This window comes from Osmerus mordax, chromosome 17, assembly GCF_038355195.1.
Source record: "Osmerus mordax isolate fOsmMor3 chromosome 17, fOsmMor3.pri, whole genome shotgun sequence".
NCBI classification, from domain to species: domain Eukaryota; kingdom Metazoa; phylum Chordata; class Actinopteri; order Osmeriformes; family Osmeridae; genus Osmerus; species Osmerus mordax.
Window position 1 is genome coordinate 4,743,013 of NC_090066.1, and position 21,956 is coordinate 4,764,968.

At 48.4% G+C, this 21,956-nt stretch overlaps 2 protein-coding genes across 7 annotated transcripts; one reads left to right on the forward strand and one right to left on the reverse strand.

Annotated features, from left to right (window-relative positions):
• Positions 1-220: 220 nt before the first annotated feature.
• LOC136960469 (proline and serine-rich protein 2) lies at positions 221-5,991 on the forward strand. Of its 2 annotated transcripts, none has more exons than XM_067254970.1 (4): positions 221-426; positions 1,039-1,257; positions 2,589-2,907; positions 3,024-5,991. In XM_067254970.1, exons 2-4 carry the CDS (start codon positions 1,129-1,131, stop codon positions 4,403-4,405), a joined length of 1,830 nt encoding a protein of 609 aa, XP_067111071.1. In that variant the 5' UTR covers positions 221-426; positions 1,039-1,128; the 3' UTR covers positions 4,406-5,991. The 2 variants fall into 2 exon arrangements, with proteins under 2 accessions (XP_067111071.1, XP_067111072.1); XM_067254971.1 differs by lacking the exon at positions 221-426 and adding an exon at positions 693-790.
• Positions 5,992-8,045: 2,054 nt separating this feature from the next.
• On the reverse strand, positions 8,046-20,717 carry upf2 (UPF2 regulator of nonsense mediated mRNA decay). 5 transcript variants are annotated; one of them, XM_067254959.1, is made up of 22 exons: positions 20,654-20,717; positions 19,298-19,669; positions 18,324-19,103; positions 18,075-18,235; positions 17,758-17,949; positions 17,516-17,656; positions 17,006-17,109; positions 16,821-16,906; positions 16,572-16,680; positions 16,338-16,451; positions 16,129-16,245; positions 15,414-15,599; positions 15,025-15,228; positions 14,358-14,633; positions 14,059-14,242; positions 12,561-12,712; positions 12,032-12,136; positions 11,846-11,944; positions 11,575-11,745; positions 9,742-9,883; positions 9,480-9,600; positions 8,046-8,560 (listed from the first exon to the last, which is right to left on the reverse strand). In XM_067254959.1, exons 2-22 carry the CDS (start codon positions 19,666-19,668, stop codon positions 8,554-8,556), a joined length of 3,822 nt encoding a protein of 1,273 aa, XP_067111060.1. In that variant the 5' UTR covers position 19,669; positions 20,654-20,717; the 3' UTR covers positions 8,046-8,553. The 5 variants fall into 5 exon arrangements, with proteins under 5 accessions (XP_067111060.1, XP_067111058.1, XP_067111059.1 ...); XM_067254957.1 differs by having other exon boundaries at positions 8,046-8,563; XM_067254958.1 differs by having other exon boundaries at positions 8,046-8,650.
• Between the last annotated feature and the right edge of the window lie 1,239 nt (positions 20,718-21,956).

Below are 21,956 nucleotides of genomic sequence, written 5' to 3' on the forward strand. Positions count from 1 at the left end.
TCTAAAGTAAGTGTATCTCGTGCAAAATGTATGGCATGGGATTACGTAGTAATACGTAGTATGTTAACCTTGAGAGCTAACTTTGTTAATTCAGCTGCTTGTATTATGATTTATATTTTATAAACTGGCGCAGAGGGAAGCCTCAGTATACCTGCAGAAAACAACTCATAGCCTATGTTTGGGGTGGAGTTCTGTGCGCTCATCTCGTCTGGAGTAGACGTACGTGCCACATTACGCACAAGGAGTTCGCCAAGTAGGCTGTGCTCACGCTGCTTGTAGCCTACTGGGGATTTTTTTTCTTCAGATTTTTAGTTCCTAACGTTTTTTGTCAACAACTTAATTTTAATAATTTTCTTTGTGGGAAATTTGATGAACGAACATTTTGTGTAGGCCTACGTGTGCCTAATGCGGTTGTATACGCTACAGGTAAGTTATTTTATGAAGAAATGTATTGTTTTAAAACAGTAACTTTAATACAAAGTTACATTTAAGTCTTAAGATAGTCTGTAAATCACTGGACAAATTGCCCTCATTTATTTAAAGGCCACTCTTCAACAAGGAGGGATTGTCTAACGGAGCTTGTTATACCATACCTGATCCAGAATAACTCGTCGATCAGCTTAGGAGCTGTCGTGATGCTGTGCCATTGACTACCCGCAGCGACATCTCGCAAAGCCTTGTCATTAGAGTGTAGTGTTGTGACATTGATGTCACATAGCTTAGTACAGGTGTAGCTTACTCGGAGAACAAGAAGTCTTTACTGATAGGTACTACTCAGTTTTGGAGAGAGGTATGTAACTTGGTACCATATGACTGTGGTGAATTTGTTGGCATTGACATTAGGCATATTGGTTGATTGAAAGGGTATTGCTTAGTTTCCTAGTGTTCTATTCTATCACCTTCAAGTTTAGTCAAACTGAAGTTATTTACTTATTATTTGCTTTTCATTCAGATCTAGGACAGATTGTGAATGTTGTCTTGTGAAATAGGGTGATTTGTATTTGAGCTTTCTGAGCATTTTTCTTCCTCTCTTCCCAGACCTTGTTGACAGACACAGGAGTAGATGATTCTTCAGAGTGAGACCGGAAACGTTTCTGGACCTTTGGGGAAAGCCAGACCCTCCATGAGATGCCCACAAGTGGCACCAAGTCTCAGCCAGTAACCATGGATTTCCACGTAAAGGCCAATCCTCATCTCCAATTCGAGGTCAACGGTCATGATGGTGGCCGTAGAAAGTCTCAGAGCCGGACCAGGAGTGTGAGTATGGGAGATCATGTTAGTAGAGAATGTACTCTATGTAATTACTGTAGTGTAACTTTGCACCTTGTTTTTTTTCCTTGAATTGTGCTCTCAAGTTGTGTGTGGTTGACAGCTGTTAGTTAAACCCTAACCCATGTAAGACCTGACAATGAAGCGTTCACTTTCCTTGTGTATCAAGTTCAGAATTGAATCTTTTTGCACTGTATTTCTGTTGCTATACACAAGCCCTGACAGGTACACTAGGTTCTGTTTATACAACAAACAACAAACAAACTTCTTGCTTCATCTGTGACACTGGATTAAGTACTGAATCCAGTCGAATGCCTCAGGGGTGACATTCACATACTCTTAAGAGTCAAACCGGTTAAGCTGCAGTTTTCTACCCCATAAGTCATCACTCATTGCACAGAAATCTCCAAGTCAGTTTGGTTTCAGCAGGGTGTTTTCGCAACAGTGGGTATGTGGGTGGGTGTGTGTGTGAGTATGTGGATGGGTCGGTGGGTGGATTTTTTGGTGTGCTGATAGGTATTGAGAAAAACAGGTTTTTTATGTCACTACGTCACTACTCAATGTGGTAAAGCATCCAGCTACCAAGGCAACCCTGTTCACAATGGCAGTCCTGGGATCTATATAAAGCTATCATCCGACTATCTGGGGCCTTGTTGTGTATGCTGTGAGGGTAAATGCCTATTTCCTGAACCCATCAGGTCTGAATTTAAACTGACTGCTGCAACATTTTGGGCCTTTTGACTCTGAGTATTATCTTGACTGAAACAGACCCCAGGGTGCAGTGGAAAAATCAATAGTCACCCAGCAGCTAAGGCAGTGCTGTTACTGGATACCCCATTGTGTTGTGTTCAGGGGCTGTGCTCTCTTAAGTGGGCCAGGTAGAGATGTAGGTTGAAAGGGGGTGGGACGAGGGGTGGGGGTTTGGGGAGGAGGGGGAGGGGGGGGGGGGTGCTCAGTCCCCTCCCTATGGGCGGGGGTCTTTGAGCCAAGTGGAAGAGGGGAGAGAGCTGTGAAACCAGGGGTGAGGGAACAAGAAGCCCTGTGTTCTCACTGAAGTGCGTGGCTCTAACATACAGACACACAGACACACCTGTGAAAGACAGCAGCCAGAAGGGTGAATTTATAATGAAGAGAGAGGCCAGGGCTACACAAAGCAGGGTCTTTTGGTCTATGTGGCATGGTATGAGAATGTGTTTGTCATTGCAGTAGATATTACATAGACAGTAGACATTGGCAATGCGACTTTGTCATTCACTGATAGTTGTTGACCTGTACTGTATCCCCCCCCCCCCCCCCCCCCCCCACACACACACACACAGAAGGACCAGGCACTGCAGTTCTTGAGCCAGGAGGAGCAGGAGTGCATCCTGTTCTTTGAGGAGACCATTGACTCTCTGGAGGAGGAGTTTGAGGAGGGGGAGGCCCACAAGAGGCAAGAGGAGGCAGGTAGCCCCGTGGACGTGTGTGATGGACCCCCCACCTTAGCATCCACCCCCAGGTCCCAGCCCAGCACCTTGCCCCCATTCAGCTGCGACACCATGGACTCCAACCCAAAAGACCAGGACATTATAGACCTGGTTCGGCCAGAACCAGGGCCAGCCCAGGCCAAAGAGAAGATGTTCAACCCAGCTATGCCAGGTATACTAGTCTACCTCAATCTAGAGATAATCCTCAGAAAAGGTATTGAACCACCCATTCTGGAATTGAGAGAGCAAATTTCTTTATGTTAACTTATCCATCTTTCTGCCTTCCAGATTTCCAGAGCATGGCTGTGAATCCTCAGAGCCATATTGAGATGAAGCCACGACGTGAGCCAATAAACAACTTCCCTGCAGAGTACAACCCTCCCCTGCCCAGCGGCAGCCAATCAGGGTCTGCAGATAACTATGGCCACTCCCAGTACCACCCTGTGGGCTCCATCCCCACCCCTGTCCTTATTGCTCAGAAGATCGCAGAGAATCAAGGAGGCGGAGCCACTAATATTGACCCCTCCCTTCTCCGTCGTAGAAGTCTGGACTCCGAGAGAATGCCCACCTCCCCCGACCACAATGTCAAACATGGTCCGCCCACATCCGCCAAGCCCAGCCGCTTTCCTGGCAACATTAGCATGATAATGGGCAGCAAAGAGCACCATGGCCAATCACTGACCAGCGTGAACCTCCAGGACAGGAGGGCCCAGATGCTGGCTAACCTATCAGGGACGGCGAACCCTCTGGACCCTCATTTGACGTCCCAGCTGACTGCCCGCAATGTTCCCACCCGCAGTGTCTCCTTCAGGGACCCCACCCCAGATAAGTCCAGGATGGAGGCACTGTCCAAACTGGGCCTGACCCGAAACAGAGCTATGTCTGGGGACCTCAGCACTGAGGCCCGAGCCAAAGTCCCTGTCCTCACCTCCACCCCTTCGCCTTCCCCAGCACCTGCAAACCCCTCGCCTCCTGCAACAGTCAGCTCTGAGCCAGTCCACCATGAGCCCAAGTCTGTCTCCCCTCCATCTGAAATCTCCTCGCTGGACTTTAACAGTTACGGTGGGAAAAGTATTGTGGTCCACCCTTCTACAGCCCCTAGGAGTGATGTTACTGTGTCCAACAGCCATGATACTAAGATCCAGCCTGCGGTTCTGGCCACATCTAGTGACTTCAACAGCTATGGTGGGAAGAGCAAGGTCATGACCCCTGCCCCTGGGCCTGAGGTCAGGAGTGACCTCCCAGATATCCTGAGTTCCCACAAAGCTGTGCTAGCCCCAGCCCCAGCCCCAGCTCCAGCCCTAGCCCCAGGCCCAGCCAAGCCAGAGGCCCTGCCTTATGAGCTCAACAGCTATGGGGGCAAGAGTAGAACCATGACCCCATCCTCAGCAGCACACTCCACCCCAGATGTGTCCACACACTGCCCAGTAAAGACCTCCAGAGCCCCAGCCCCTTCCCCGGCCCCCAGGCCTACCCGCAGCCAAGCTCCCCCTAGCCCTCAGAGAAAGATGTCGCTTCCCTCCTCTCCAGAGCCCCGGAGGAGGTCCATCTCCAAGCCCCCCTCGTTCCGTTCCCAAGGGATCACCGTGCAGTTCTCTGGACGGGGAGCGACGGATGAGTCACGGAGGGAAGCCCTCCGGAAACTAGGACTGCTGAAGGAAACTTCCTAACTCTGGGCCGTCAACTTCATGTTCCCCTTCTTGGAGTCCCACTGTTTGATGGACTGGAGTTTTCTAAAGGTTTCTGTCTTGTGACACGTGGCATGAGCCCTACTTTATCCATAGAGTGAATGAAACAGGATATTGTATGTACTGTAACCTGAACAGCTGTCTTTCAGTTCCTGGCCAATGGGAATGCTGACAAACAAGTTTAACAGTCACATGGTGCGGTTGCAGACACATGCACACACACACAGACAGATCAAACACTAAAGCTTACACAAATCACTCTATTAACCCTGTCTTAGCTGTCATACAGGTCTTTATTGTTCTCGAACATTTACTTTTCCTCTTATTCATAACACAATGAATGCCTCTAAGATCATTTGAACCAAACTGACTCTTGATGGTGGAGCATACAAGTTCATCAAGAAATGGAGGAACCACCTAAATGCGTTGGCACATTTGGCAAGAACATATTATCACCTGGATGTCTAGGAATGCTTACAGTACTCTCACTCTCCAAAGAAAGCATGATATGATGAGGTTTGCTCTGTATGAAAGTGACATCATGTTGAGCAGTTGATGTTGGTAATGTCTTAGCCCTTATTTGTCTCCTAATAACTGATGGCCATGTTTTCATTAGTTTGTTTACTGACTTGGGCAGTTTTCCGCTATTCAACATTTAAGAACACGAGCAAGAATGGACTTTCAAGCACTTTCCTAGTGTTTGAAGGTTTCCTATAACATTCAGGACAGTATATGATAACTATATCTGTGGTGAATAGATCCAAGTAATTTACTCACACATCATACTTCCTGTGCTGTAATTGACAGTTTCAGAGACAGGTAATCAGTAATAATAATGATGATTTTATCATGTTGCAATTATGCTTTTGGTATACCTAATACATGTCATATGAGGTAATCCTATTGTGCTGGGTTGTATATAGGGGATAACGAAATGTTGGACATTTTTACGGAAACGTATTAGATGAACTCAAATGCCATTTGAGTGACAGTATGTCATTGAGAAGACACTAGACTTGAGTTGCTTTGAGCAGTGAAGGACATGACTGTGGTAGCTACCCAGTTGGCTGAGGGGTATTTACATTTAGTCATTTAGCAGACGCTCTTATCCAGAGCGACTTACAGTAAGTACAGGGACATCCCCCCGAGGCAAGTAGGGTGAAGTGCCTTGCCCAAGGCCCAAGGACACAACGTCATTTGGCACGGCTGGGAATCAAACTGACAACCTTCAGATTACTAGCCCGACTCCCTCACCGCTCAGCCACCTGACTCCTATTTTTATTCCTTCTTGCCTCCCACACCGAACTTTTTACTACTTAGTTGTTGGGAAAGAAACATAATATTCTTTAGCCATAAAATCCATAAATACTTAGAGAATAATACGTGCTTGTTGTTTTGCTGCTTTGTTGTTGATGAGTAGGCTGTTCCAACATGTTTAATGTAATCAAAATCAATGTTCCCTCCCCTGTGTGTGTGTGTGTGTGTGTGTGTGTGTGTGTGTGTGTGTGTGTGTGTGTGTGTGTGTGTGTGTGTGTGTGTGTGTGTGTGTGTGTGTGTGTGTGTGTGTGTGTGTGCGTGTGCGCGTGCGTGTGTGTGCGTGTGCGTGTGGGTGTGTGTGTGTGGGTGTGTGTGTGTGTGTTAGAGCCTCTGTGTGTTTGTCTGCGTGCATGTGTAGGTATGAAAGAGGCGGAAAGATAGATGTATGGTTTTGTTGATGTATATGGGAGAGAAAGATGTCAATTTCCATGCTTTCTGTATTTTCTCATAAGACTCCGGTTTTTGTAGTTAATCTACAGTCATTTTGAAGTATCCTGAGTAGCGAAGAGTTACAAGGACGTTTGTATGTTTTATTGTTTTCAAGACTCCGGTTTTGTAGTGTTATCTACAATTTCTATCGAAGGATCCGATGTAGCACATTGTGCTACATAAATTGTTTTTGCACACACACAAAAACACAAACACACACACAGGGGATGTGCAGGGGACAGTTTGCAGGCTCTGAAAATTCAAGATGCATAGGCTACGAGTCCAAATGAACAGTTCTATATTGTCTTTTGAGTGCTTTTTCATCCAATGTTGCTGCTATCATGGTAGCCGCAACATCTTTCCTTTCTATACTTCTTTCTTAACTCTGAAATGTCAGTTGTTTTGTTCAGTATGATATGCACACATGCACACTTAATGCACATTTGTAACTAAATAAAGAGACTAATATACATATTTGAGTTATTCGTCACAGGTCTTTTACTATGGAATGGAATGCACCATTAGATGGCTTATAATGATTGACTATGTGGAGAATTATTCACCATGGCTGTCACCTCCAGTGGATCAGCTAGTAGATGGGATCAGAGAAAGAACACAGGAAGCAAACAAGCTTCCTTTGAGTACAATATCTCGTCTTAGACTGGTATCTGCAGTTGTAGGCTATATTTGGTAGTTTCAACCTCAATGCATTCTTCTGAGACAGCTATGGGTGTAACACTTATGTTCCATAGTGGGAGAGCTTTCTGGCAGCACAGCATTTCACCCAGATTCCTCAGAGAACCTCTCTCCGAAGAGTGTGTGAAGTAATGTGTGTGTGTGCGTGTGTGTGTTTCAGCAAAAAAGAGAACGCTTCTGGAATCTATACTTTGGGAGTGTGAATGAAGGCAACTGAAGCTGAAGTTTTCAGGGTGTGTATTATTCGTGCATGTGTAAGAGGTTGTTCTGCAGACAGGAAGTGAGGAAATGAGCATGTTTGGGGCCACATAATTAGAAACAGACAGACACACCCACTCAAGAGTGCCCTCTCACACAAACAAGCACACCCTCACTCATTCACAAGTCCCATCGCCCTGTCAGACAAATACACAATAGAATTCCTAATAGGCCGTAGGTCAGACAAATCCTCAACACAGTAAAAGGAAGCAAGGCAAAAAATACTCATTAACAAACATTTTATTAATAACACAGGCAGAATGGCTTACAAAGCTGGTGCAGAATGGCCCATGCAGTAGAATATAGATTACCTACAGACAGTAAGAATCAAACAAGATATAGTGAGTTTCACACTCCAGAGGAAGCTTATAGTATCTTATCTATTAGTCCAAAATCTTTACCACAATACAGCACAGAAACCCAAATCAACACAAAGTCTAATATCATCAAAAATAACTCCATGGGAAACTAAAATGGAACACCTAGAATGCTAAATGCTGGAAAAATAAAGACTATATATACTCATTTATATATTCTTATTTCTGATGATGAAACGCTGGTCAGTCATCGCTGGTCTCTTGCTACGACCCCCTGTCTGGGTCATCACCACGGCAACATAATGCAACAAGTTATTCCAACAGGGATAGCATTAAACAGGAGGAAACACAGTAGTCCTCAGGAACACACACACACTGTCCTCCCTCTGTACACCTCCGGGCTCCTCCCCAGACTGCTTGTTACAGCGTCTCATCAGTAGCTTGGTGAATCCATCCCCTCTCCTCTCCCCTCCCCCTTATTTCTCTCAGTCCTGTGACATACAGTGTGATGTAGGTAGACAGAGGGGAAAAAAAACACTGAATAACAGATGTTTCCAGTAAGAGAAGCACAGTCAATCTCAAAATCCCCCCCACCCACCCACCCAGCATTTCATTTTCTCCCTCTCTCTCACACACACACATTCAGAATCTTCTCTCCGCTTCTCTGGCGCGTGTGTGAGAGCCCTATCCATGTCTTTGAGGGAAGCCTGTGGCCATGTCTGGAAGCCTGACTGGCTGTCTATCTGGGATCATGTCTGTCCATCCGTCCAGTCAGCTGGTCATTCGTTTCAAGGTCTTTTTCCCGCCCCACTGTTTGAGCTCTCCTTCAGACAGGTGGTTGTTTGTGTGCTGGTGACGTCCCCGGTGGCAGACAGAAAGGAAGGGGTGGCCTGGGCCCCCTAGACTGGGCAAAAGGGGTGAACCCTGCCCACCCATCCTCCCTCCTCTTCCTCCTGCAGCAGGGTTGGGTGTCAGGCGCTTGCGTCAGTGGGGGCGGCTGGCGGCCTTGCTCCCTGGTCAGGCAAGACCGGTCCTCCACACGTCTCTCTCTCTCTCTCTCTCGTTTGCGCTTGCTCTCTCACTCGCTTGTTTGCTCCCTTGGCCAGACTCCATTCAGCGTCTCCTGGAGGAGAGAGCGAAGAGCGGCAGGTTACTGTAGCAGCTGCCTTCCACAGCAGCCTCCTCTACGCCTCCATCTGTCCATCACCTCCTAGACAACAACACACCGTGTTCACCATTTTTTGTATTCACTGTCCTTTCTTAAACCTTCAGTTATTTTTTCATCATGTGTTGCTATTGAACGGGATATCGTAATGAACAGATTAGCCCCCACCTTGATCAAAAGGACCGTTACATACAGATACAGATTTCTCAAATCACAGTTCTGTGCCTGCCTGCTTGGTATTATGCATACATTCCTGTGAGGCTAATGTGAGAGTATGGTGTTTAAAATATCCACTCTGCTTTTGTCACACTAATTCCTTAATCAAAAGACACACAAGAAACAAGCTGCTGTAGTTGTGATTTCTTTTACTTTTTTTAAAGCAATCTTTATTTTAAACTTTAATTTTTACACAATAATAAATAAGAGAATGCGTGAGAAACACAGCATTTGGAATTAAACACAAAGGGCAGAGTTCAGGAGGGACATCTGCTTCAGACAACCTAACTAAACAACCTAAGGTCCTCATATCAACTGGTGGGAGCAGTTCTCTGAGGCGCGGCCGGCTTATCTGGCTTCCTCTAGACTCCTGGACCTCATATCTTGCTGCTCTCTTGCTCCTGGACCTCATATCTCGCTGCTCTCTTGCTCTTGCCTTTCTCGTCTCCCTCATTTCTCAAGCCTTCTGTTCAGATGTAGAGATCCCCACGGGGCAGAGTCAGTTAAGTGACCGGCACATTACATGAGATCCACTCTAATATCCACTTTAAACCCCCAGCTGTTAACACAGTATGGTGTGTGTGTTGTAGAGCTAGTCTGTGTGTATGTTCTAGAGCTTGGTGTGTGCGTGTGTTCTCCAGTTAGGATGGAGTCTCACCTTCCTCCAGTCTTGAAGATGAGGTCGGCGTTGGGAGCACCTTTAGGGTGCTGGTAGCGTGGCCGACGCTCTCGGTTGGTGTTGGCCGGAGCCGGACGCTGGGCCAGGGACTGCATCATCTCTGCACACGCATACACACACACAGGGTTAACACAACCACACAAACGCCCCTGGTGTCCTCACTCCGTGTTCCCACGTGGCGTGTCCCCGTGGTGTGTCCCCGTGGTGCGTCCCCGTGGTGTGTCCCCGTGGTGCGTCCTACCCTGGTAGTCCTCCTGCTCCTGCCTCTCGTTGATGTCCAGGGTGAGCTTTTTCATGCGCATGCGCTCCTCCTGCTCAGCCTGCTGCTGGTTGAAGTGATTGGCCGCCAGGTGAGAGGACAGGGGCACGTTCAAGATCTTATACTGCAGGAGGGGGAGAGAGGGAGGAACGTTCAAGATGTTATACTGCAGGAGGGGGAGAGAGGGAGGAACGTTCAAGATCTTATACTGCAGGAGTGGGAGAGAGGGAGGAACGTTCAAGATGTTATACTGCAGGAGGGGGAGAGAGGGAGGAACGTTCAAGATGTTATACTGCAGGAGGGGGAGAGAGGGAGGAACGTTCAAGATCTTATACTGCAGGAGGGGGAGAGAGGGAGGAACGTTCAAGATGTTATACTGCAGGAGGGGGAGAGAGGGAGGAACGTTCAAGATGTTATACTGCAGGAGGGGGAGAGAGGGAGGAACGTTCAAGATCTTATACTGCAGGAGGGGGAGAGAGGGAGGAACGTTCAAGATGTTATACTGCAGGAGGGGGAGAGAGGGAGGAACGTTCAAGATCTTATACTGCAGGAGTGGGAGAGAGGGAGGAATGTTCAAGATGTTATACTGCAGGAGGGGGAGAGAGGGAGGAACGTTCAAGATGTTATACTGCAGGAGGGGGAGAGAGGGAGGAACGTTCAAGATCTTATACTGCAGGAGGGGGAGAGAGGGAGGAACGTTCAAGATGTTATACTGCAGGAGGGGGAGAGAGGGAGGAACGTTCAAGATCTTATACTGCAGGAGGGGGAGAGAGGGAGGAACGTTCAAGATGTTATACTGCAGGAGGGGGAGAGAGGGAGGAACGTTCAAGATCTTATACTGCAGGAGGGGGAGAGAGGGAGGAACATTCAAGATGTTATACTGCAGGAGGGGGAGAGAGGGAGGAACGTTCAAGATCTTATACTGCAGGAGTGGGAGAGAGGGAGGAACGTTCAAGATGTTATACTGCAGGAAGGGGAGAGAGGGAGGAACGTTCAAGATGTTATACTGCAGGAGGGGGAGAGAGGGAGGAACGTTCAAGATGTTATACTGCAGGAGGGGGAGGGAGGAACGTTCAGAGTCGCCAGTACGACAGCTGGGAGTCGAAGCCACATAAATGTAGAGGGCCAAACACGATTTCTCAAAAACCATTCCACTCATTTAATGATTCCATTCTAGGCTTTGAAGTGTGTTTTTCTGAGGAGCCCTCTGTAGAAAGCATAGAGGGCACTCCCATTGGAATGTGTGTGTGTGTGAGAGTGAAAGAGCGAGCAAGAGCGTGAGAGATGGGTGGGTTAACTGTAGCTGGGATCCAGGTACATCACGTAACAGACAATTTCCTGAACTCAGACAGGAGCCCTTTCTCCAGGGCCCACCCCTGGATCCACTCAGTCCACTGCAGGCTTCCAGCTGTGCTTCTAGCAAAATCGTCATCCCTCCTTCATAAATGCCTCTAAATATCAACAATGACGGGATATGTAGTCCCTGACGGAGTCCGTCTCTGAGTAAATAACAGTAATGCTGTTTGCATAGAGGTCGTAATTCAGTAATGTTCTGTCGACAACTTGTGTGTAAAGTGTAGACTACTTTTCCAAAACTCCCTCTCTGGATAAAAACTGGACACACCCTACAGTACATGAGCTGGTCTCTGCCCCCAAACCACACATTCCACCAGTGGAAGGTGCCTAAATACACACACGGCTGCAACACATGAGTCAATATTATCCCAGAGTCGGTCTAACACTGCCCAATCTGTGGAGAGAGCTAACTGACCCGCTATGGAAGAAAATAGGGCATATACGTGTGTGTGTGTGTACCTGCTGCTTGTTGCCCTTGCGCGTGAGCATGACAAACTGCATGGTGTCGGAGCCGTCGGCGTCGCCCTCCCCAGTGCATGCTGGTCCGGGTCCCTTCTTCAGCTGGCTCTTCAGCTGCAGGGGGATGGCTACGTCCAGCTGGTGCACCTTGACCGCCTCGCCGCTGCGCTGCTAAACAATGGACACACACACAGTGAGACCTCCTGAGGGGGGGGGGGGGGGGTCGGCCTGGGCAGAAGCCAGGGGCGGTCGAGGAGCAGGAGTGGGTTACCTGAAGGTTCTCCAGCATCATCTTATCCAAAGCCTGGATGAAGTCCTCGTCCTCAGCACAGGCCACGTGCTTCAGCCCTCCCCCGCGGATGGTCACCTCCTGCCATGGGTCAGCACCGGGCGGTTAGGAACACGGAACACAGCACACGCACGCACACACTACGGACAGATAAACACAGCGTCTTACATTGCTCTCGTCGTCAGTCTCGTTCTCCTTGTTGGAGTCGGTCAGGTAGTCCGTGTTCTCCTCCTCCTCTTCCTCCCGCTCTTCCTCCTCGTTCTCCGAGCCCTCCTGGAACACACGGGGCATTTGGGTGTTATGGTTCATGTCTTTACCACACAGAGGTGTCGGCTGAAGCAGGCTGGCAGGCAGCCCTGGAGGCTGTGCCTGGAGGCTGTGCCTGGAGGCTGTGCCTGGAGGCTGTGCCTGGAGGCTGTGCCTGGAGGCTGTGCCTGGAGGCTGTGCCTGGAGGCTGTGCCTGGAGGGTGTGCCTGGAGGCTGTGCCTGGAGGCTGTGCCTGGAGGCTGTGCCTGGAGGGTGTGCCTGGAGGCTGTGCCTGGAGGCTGTGCCTGGAGGCTGTGCCTGGAGGCTGTGCCTGGAGGCTGTGCCTGGAGGCTGTGCCTGGAGGCTGTGCCTGGAGGCTGTGCCTGGTTCAGCTGAAGCAGGCCGGCAGGCAGCCCTGGAGGCTGTGCCTGGAGGGGAGCCATGGACTCACCTCCTCCTCTGGCTCGTTCATCTCGCTCTCGTTTCCGGACTGTTCCTCGGTCTCCGCCCCTCCCTCCTCATCATCATCATCGTCTTCTTCATCCAGAGCCTCTCCTTCTCCCAAGGCACTGGAGCACCGGCCGTCCTTCTCCATGGCCAGACCTGCGGGGGGGCGGGGGGACACACACACGGTTACACATGCATAAAGTTACACACACACACACACACAGTTATACACACATAGTTACACACACACAAATGAGTACAACTGCATATAACAGCAAATGTTAAGAGTTGCAGGCAGTAACTTCTTAAGAACAGGCTAAGCCTTTTGCATAATAGCTACTGATTGTTATGAGAAGGCTGTCTGGGGAGCAATATCCCCACAGACTGAGCTGGCTTTCCTGCACCCAGATTCTGAATAGTATGATTACAAGCAAGCCAAGAATATAATGACATCCCAGACAAAAAACACTTTTATGTTCTTCAAGCTTAAGCTACAGCGGCCTAATTGAGCCTAACTGGGACAGGTGGGCTGGTTTGTACACAGAACCCAGAGAGCAAGTCTCTGTGGCCTCCCTGCTGGTCTGACAGTGCTGGGGTAGGGCTCGGGAGAGGGGAGGAGGCCCTGGCTGGAAACAGCAGGCCTCGGTTCAGCACAGGACTGAGGAATGCCTTATCCTGGTGATCGGATGAAAGGTACAACAATGGGCCAGTGTTCAGCCAGGGGCCACCGTCACTCTCATCAATCACTCTCCCCTCTTCTTCATCAGATACACACACACAGACATACAACACGCACACACAGGGTAGGACTATCAAGAGCAGTCCCGCATGTTTCCAATCAACACCTTGAAACCCAGAACAATGCTTCGCGTCTGTGCATTTACAAGGTCCTGTATATTTACGAAGTGACTCAAACGCATTACACCTGCCACAGGAATGCCTGTCTTTATCTCCTGGTTCTCTTCTTCCGCCTCTTTCTCTTCCCTAGCGCAGGCAGTTCCCCTCTTCTCTTCCTCTGCTTTCTCCCTGCGCTCTCTCCCTGTCCTCATCTGCCTCTCCATCGCTTTGATTTCCAATTCTACAGCAACAAACTCACTGGCGTTAGCAGAAGGGAATCAGTGTACATGCTGAGATAGCGTATGCTGGCAATGTTTCACAAAGTGTAGATTGTGGTGCAGGCTGAAACCGATTGCTCCAGCTACACTACTCCGCTGCCAAAAATGACAGAAGTATTTTAGGCATGCGGGTTTTAGTACCATTTTATGGCTGGGAGCTGGTTTGGCTACTCTCTGTGCGTGTGTGTGTGTGTGTGTGTGTGTGTGTGTGTGTGGGGAGTGAGGAAACTCGTCTGACAGAGACACAAAGGGCAAAAAAGGTGAATCCTCCTACACACAGAGGAATGCCGTTCATCAGGGACAACAGAGAGCAGGAGTGGGCCAACCAGAGGAGCTGCTCCACTCTCTCTGCATGTGGGGGTGTGGCTGTGTGTACGTGCTTCGTACCTAGTTTGACCAGGACCTCCCTCTCCAGCTCAGCCACCTGTTTGATGGCCTCTTCCAGGGAGCAGCTGAGCCTCATCTTGGGCCGGAGCATCTCCAGGGTGTCACTGATCATGTAGTCAATGTCTATGGGGAAGGGATGGTCCACACTCCACAACTCCACACTCTTCTTCCACCAGATGTACCGCTGGAGAACACACACACACCTTAACAAGCTGTTCACATTATAACTCTGGGAAGGAGAGTGCCAGAGAAGCCGACAGAGCTAAGCTTATAAGAGCAAGTCAGAGGAGCAGCCATACCTGAAAGTAGATCAGGAAGCAGTCCAGCTTCCTCTTGCTGGAGCCTCGGTCAAAGTACTGCCCGCAGGTGTCCAGCAGGGTGCACACCATGCGGATGCGGAACAGGTGCTCGGGGGGATCCAGGGGGCTGGGCACGCCGTCGGGGTTCACCCCGAACGAGATGAAGGAGAACAGGGTGCGGAAGATGACGGCAGACTCCACCATGCGGTAGTTGTAGAGCTCCCCCAGGAACTTGGCACTGCTGATCCTGCGCTGGTTGAACTTGGGCTGGTTCACCTGCAAGGTGGAGAGAGGGATGTGCGGAGGTGAGGGGGAGCTGTCCTCTGAAGTGTCCCATTCATCTACCTAGATGTTATGCTGGCCCACCCTCATCCATCCTCATTCCACAGCCGTCTTTTTTAACCCTGGGCTTATTCTCCCCAGTGTCCTGCCTACCTCCATGCCCAGGGATAGCTCCATATTCTGGGCTTGTTCTCCCTAGTGTCCTGCCTACCTCCATGCCCAGGGATAGCTCCATATTCTGGGCTTGTTCTCCCTAGTGTCCTGCCTACCTCCATGCCCAGGGATAGCTCCATATTCTGGGCTTGTTCTCCCTAGTGTCCTGCCTACCTCCATGCCCAGGGATAGCTCCATATTCTGGGCTTGTTCTCCCTAGTGTCCTGCCTACCTCCATGCCCAGGCGGATGTCCTCCAGAACACCATCCACCACATGGATGCCCACATCCTCCTGGTAGGCCACCAGGCCAGCCAGCAGGTTAGCCACACAGTGGATGCTGTTGTACTTGACGTTCCAGATGTTGACCATGCAGCAGATCAGGTAGCTTTTGCTCTCGGGGTCCTGCCAGGGCAGCTTCCTCATCTGCCTCAACACCTGGAGGGAGGAGGGGGAGGACATCCAGGATAAAACCAAGAGGAACAACAGATCATGTGGACAAGCTTTTAAAGCAAACACGCTACAGAGGCTCCTCAACGGGAGCAGATTGACACATTTTAAAAAGGCTGGCTCCCGTCCAGGCCAGGGTGCGGGGTGATCGGGTCACGTGATGAGTGTCTAACCTTCTCCGTGGTGACCTTGGACAGGTCCTTGTAGAGCAGCTTGCGGATGTACTCCTGCAGCGGGGGTCTCTTCTTGCGCACGGTCTTCTCCATGGGCGGGGGGTTACAGTAGTAGTAGGCGTTCTCCACCATGGTCACGTAGCGGGCGTCCAGGTGCTGGGCCTGCTTCTTACGCATCATTTGTTCCTGAAACACACACCAGACACTTTGTGAGTCCTAACTCATGATTGAACCAAATATGGCGACACACAATCTTTGGAATTTAAAAGATAAATCATGTGAGAAAAACATTTATGGAAAATCCCTTTGATCAGTGTGGTTTGAGTTTATTTTAGGCCTAGAAATATTCGATCTGTGAGCGGTGGCTGTACTCTTCACCTATTGTCTGAGTCTTAAAACATAGATTCAATAAGTGGTGACGTCTCGCTTCTCCCAGCTAGCCACTTAGCCATGAATAGCTCCTGAGTCAGTGGCTCTGAAGACCTGAATAGCAGTCCCAAAGCCGTTTAGGACCATTAATTCCAGATTAATAGCCAGATTAGACCAGGATTGGCCTCTGGAAGTGCTAAAACCAGACATCTCGGCAGGATTCTGGGCACGCTCCTGAAAGCTGGGGAGTTACACTATGACATCTAATGTAGGGCATTTCATGGCTGGATGCACATATGCTTGTGGGGGTGTATGGGTGTGTTTTAGTGTGTGTTTTAGTGTGTACCAGGAGGACGCTGGTGCGTAGGTGGGAGTCGGGGGATCTGAACAGGAAGCGTCCGCAGGTCTCCAGCAGGGTGCAGGCCATCTCGATGTGGTGGTGGGAGAAGTCAGACAGCAGCATCTGCAGAATCACTCAGACAGGTCAAACACACACTGACGTGATCTCAGGGCAGCAGCCCAAACCTCCACGCCTGGCCGTGATACACCACCTACCTTCAGACAATGAAGCGTGTCTGTTTTGGTAAACATCTTGAATTTGGCCAGCTCTCCAATGAACCTAACGGTTTTATTTTTCGTCTCAATATTGATCTGGTCTTTCTTCCGAATCTATGGGGACACAAGAGGAATGTATTTTGAAGGATAAGCACAGACCTGGTATCAAATGAACCGGTTTAGAGGTGACAGAGAGAGCTAGCATTGCTAGGTGCAATAACAAAAGGAACCTACATGGAACCGGAAGTCCCCTTTAAGCATGGAGCACAGGTCCTCAGCCACGTCTGACATGCAGGGATGGAGGGTGGCCACCAGGCGGGAGTAGAAGGGCAGGAGATCCAACCTGCAACCGAACAGACACAGTGAGGGCCACTGACAAGACTTACCCTGCAAATGAGGGACAGGAGCGTCCTCTGCTGGAGACACGCACACACACACACACACACACACAATACAATGATAATCAGCCAGGGGGAGACAGACCTCTGTCTGGGGACTGTGAAGAGAGCTCGGACCAGCTTCCTCCTGTTGGACTTGGTGTTCATGTTCATGCAGAAGTCCATGGCAGCCTGTCACGCACATACAGTCAATGGTGTTAGAAGATTAGAATATGTCAATATGGCGCTACTGGAAGGCCTCACTCCTTCAGTATGTAAGAGTTGTCTTGCCTTGTCTATCAGGTCTCTGTTGACACAGTTAGGGAGTTGCTGGATGAAGGCGTCAACTATAAGCTTCAGGTGGGAGCCAGTGCTGGCTTCCTCATCCTCTTGTTCTGCAAACACAGACATGACAAACAGTTAGCTGCTGCATGTGCAAGTCAAAAAGACCTGGTGCAGAGCACAGAAAGAAGCCTGCGGATTCAATATTTTTGAATAGACATGATACATAGACATGGATTCAAAAATGATTTAAAATACATCCTGTATGGATTATTGTATCGCGTTCTCAATGACAAGTGTCTCCACCTTTCAAACATACCTGAGCGGCCGATTGCCGTCTTTCCCTGACCTTTCCCTGACCCTAACCTGAACCCTGCAAAAGACAGCACGTGCATCACACACTTCAAGAACAGCCATTCTACTCTCTCTGTCACTATCATCTTTAGCCTCACTCTGACAGCTGACTGTGAGCAGTTTGAACCGTGCTGGTCCACGTGTTGGGGCTAGCTCCGTCTCTACCTTGATCGTCCAGCAGCTTCTTGGCCAGCTCTTCGTTCTCCGCCTCGTCGGCTCCCTCCAGCTCCAGAGCGTCGTCGGCGATGTCCAGGGCTTCCAGCTCCAGCTCCAGCTCTTCTGTGCTGGCCGCCTCCTTCCCAGCATCTGAGGACAGGACACCAGGGATGTGGGAGTTGGTCCACAGACATCGTTCGCGGACAGAGCCCGAGGGGGAAAAGAGCGCGTGTGCCTGTTGGACCACGTACCTTTGGCCTCCTCTTTGTCTTTAGCCTGGTTGCTCTTTTCGTTGTCCTTGAACAAGATGGCGGGGACGAAAGCCTTGAGGTCCACCATGTTCTCGTAGAAGTTGCGGGCGTCTTCGTCCTCCCAGATGCCCCCCTCCAGGTCGTACTCCCCAGGCTTCCCAGGGGTGAAGATGTCAATGCCAGGGCCATGCTCTACCGTCCAGAGAGGGGGAAAAAAAAGTGTTAAGTGACACTCACTCTCACCCACACACACTAAGACACTGACCCAATAGTGCCTTATAAAAAATTTGTTACTTTGTCTATATGAAAGTCCGTACCCTCCTGTACAGTTTTATCCTGGGGGAGCTCTGGCATGTTCTCATCCAGCAGGTCCGCCAGTGACTGGGTATTTGCCAGAAGCTTCTGGTAGGAGGTAGCAAACTCCTCATATTGCTTGTGTCTGTCCTCACTCAGCTCTCCTTTGGAGTGGAGAATACGTCTAGAGGAGAGACACACAGAGGTCGTCCCAGTCAGTGCGTGGAGAGACAAATTCAGACTCAATAGACATCTCATTCTGCTCCCCTCACCTGTTCTGCCGCTCAATGTTCTGGAGCTCCCTGTGGTCCTTCTTCAGGTGCTTGGTAAGCGAGGTGAAGTACTCCCTCAGAAGATTCTGGAAAGGTTGCTGCTTCTCCGTGTTGATGATCTCACTGGGAGGGAAAGCCAGACCAAATTTCTCTGCTGCCAGCTTCATCTTGCGAGGTACCAGGCCAGCGATGTCATCCCCGCAGTGCTTACAAAAGCTGATGACCACTGACACGTGAGTGTGTGTCTCCCGGTCTGTCCCGATAATATTCTTCAGCTGCTCGTAGATGAGAGACAGGCCCTCTTTGTCGGTGAAGAGGCCCACAATGGTGAGCTCAGCGATGAACCGGAGGTCTGTGCGCAGCTTGCTCACGTTGGGGGCCTTCTCCTCTTTACGGGCCTCAAAGTGCTTCTTCCAGGCCTGCAGAAGCAGTGGGGCGAACTCTGCATAGCGCTGGTGGAAGAGAGAGCACAGGTGCACAGCACAGCCCACATCGGAGATCTTCAACTTGGCCTCCACCACAGAACTCACAGCCTCACCGATGTACTTGCTGAGGTTGAGCGAGCCAAAGTCGTTGGAAAGAGAGTCCCGCTGTTGCTCGGTGAGGGTGCGCAGCTTCTTGACGAAGGCTGTGTTCTTTTTCAGGCTGGAGTCCAGACGGCTGAAAAAGGACTCCTCGGGTCGGCCCTCGTGAACATTCTGGTTCTTACTGCGCAGCTCCTTCCTGGACTGGTGACTTTTCCAGGCCTCCTGATGCAGCTGGTGGCTCTCCTCTTTCTCCCTGTGCGGGGAAGAAAGTCATAGCATGAATGTGTATTCACAGGGGTCTGCTACTGTGAGGTGTTGCGTGTATCATGAAAAAGAACCACAATTGATGTATGCACGTTTGTGAAAATCAGCAAAACTTACTCTCACACTAATGTACATAGATTAGCAGGGGCCGGTAACCAGTGAACTCTGTGTACGATCTCTTACTTGAGTTGTGCAGCCTCCTCTTCTCGTTGCTTTCTGGCTTCTTCCTCCTGAAGCTTCCTCTCCTCTTCTTCCTGCTGTTGTTTTTCTTCTTCCTCTTTCTTCTTTTGTTCTTCTTCTGCCTTAAGTTTCTCCTCCTCTTTCTTTTTCCGCTCCTTCTCCTCCTTCTTTTTCTTTTCTTCTTCCACACGCCTCCTCTTCTCTTCAACAGCTTTACCGCTGTCCTTCTTACCACTCATTTTGGTCTCATCTTTTGATTTATCCCGGGAAGGAGGCCGCCTTTCACCTTCTCTCTCTTTTTCCTTCTCCTTGTTGGTGAAAGAGCAAACTTCTTTCTCATCCATGTTTAACGATCGCTTGCGTTCAGCAGGCATCCTAGACGGGAATAGATTCTTAGTTCATACACATTTCCCCTCAAAGGCAACTATGATCACAGTTACTCTGCTATCTGTAGCCAAGCTATCATCCGTTGACGGATGACAGTTATCTAGCTACTAGCCTAGCTCTAGACTACTCCTTTAGCTAATTTTGTGCAATCCTGTATACACTTGTATAGTTACGGAAAGTCTGGTCGCTGTTAAGAAACGCATTAGCAACAATGCATATGAATATGTATATACAGAAATTAACCGTTGATGAGAGAAGGTCTCGAGAGATTTTAACCAACATTCCAGAGAAGAAACAAGGAATTAGCTTATCTATGTCAAATGAGTTGGCGCGTTCACCATTATAACTTAGCAATGTGGCTAAGGAAGATAGCCAACGTAAGGTTTGTTAGCTTGATAGCTAGGCTAGCTTTACCAATATATTTATTTAATAAAACATACTTGGCTGATTAGCTAAGTAAACGCCACTGCAATATTATTGTGATAATGTAGCATCCCAGGGATTGTCATCTCACAGCACCCATAAAGTCAAAAGTTGGATACTGTAGAGCTGTGTAGCTTTGGTGCTGTGTGCTAACGACGTCGAGGTAGCTCTATCTAACTAGTAGCTATGTGGCTAGAGCTAACCCGTCCCTACTGAGCTCGACACTGGTTTCCATACATATAAATTAAATTGCATATGATGACAGTGAAAGTCTGATATTGTTATTTTGCAATGATTTCAGCTGACTACATCAGATATGAAATTAAGCATTGGGTTGGTGAAAATACAGATGCTAGGTATAGGTAAGCTAATGCCAAACGCTAGTAGGCCTCTGCATGAAGCAGTTGAGGTAAACAAATAACTGAGCAGCGCACGAGCTTTTATCACAGTGGCACTGATACGCCACACATTGACAAAACAGCATATGCAATATATCTGTGAATTATACAAGTGTTCAATGACCAAAATATACTACAATAGCGTTGTTACCTTCGATTTCTGACAACATAAACATAGGGCTTGAGCGACGGGTAAAATTTCCCCCTGTGATCATTTGGACCAAAGGACCATAACAATTAGGTCTCGAAAACTTTGCCTGATACAACTTAATATAATTATTTTCGGTTCCAGTCTGCTAGTGTGAATTGTACGTCGTTTATTGCTCTAAAATCTGCACTGTGGTATAATACTAATGCATTTAAGCTAATTTGAATGTATCAAAATACGGGTCATAGAAATTTGAACAGGCAAAATTACAATTGACACGAGGGAGTGTGTCTTCAGGATCCAACATCAGAACTAGCCAGGCAAAAATGCAAGTGTGAACTCGTTCTGATAGTTGTTTTTGGCTCTTATTGGTTGTAGCAAGCGAATATACCGTATGTTTATATCAATGTTACTGTTTTATTATAAATATATCCATCATTAGATATTATGTGTGTATGTATCTATGGCCTGTGTACATGTCACTGCGGGAAAAATAGTCTGTTCATTGAAAATGTGGTGCTTTGTGCAAACGTCATGATTCTATTTCTGAAAATGACAACAACAAAAAAAAACGTGTCTTATCGTGAAGATCATGAGGGGTAAATGTCAGTCCACACTTACAGTGTATCTTGTAGCTTCAGTTTAGATAACCACACGGACTATAAATGGGCTATTTCCCATTTAAGGTCCTGGGGAGATCATAGGCGATTCTAGGTTTATAAACTGGGGATGCAAGGGTATAGCCTAGTGCATTTGCTTACAAAAAAATTGCAAAGGCACCCTGCACCCGCGGTAAAATCGCCTATGAATAGGATTATAGGGTTAGTTTATTTGTTATTTTTATAGACTAAACGTATTGACTTTGAGAATGAAAGATTGGTATAAAAAATCGCTAAATCTTAAGGAAACACAGTAAAATGTGTTTTATATGGATGAGATAAGATGATTGCATAATTAATAGTTAATCTTTGTCAAAAAATATCTATAATCATACTTTTTCAAGCGTTCCTGCACCATATGCAGGAACGCTTGTGTTTTGCTGTTTCATTAAATGTGAAGCTATTTTAGCTTGCTATAATGCTCGCTTTGTAAATAATTCTAAGTTCTAATGGAAGTCTACACACAGTTTGTTAAGAATATTTAATGTTAAATTGAAGGATTTTTATAATGTATTTGTTCAATTTAGTTCTATAGCCTAATAAACAAACGCACTCGTGTCTATCAAGCTAAAATGGCTTAAACTATCAGCTGTCTACGTGGCAAGTAGCAGCCAATCGGATAACCATGATGAGCTGTACCGTTTTCA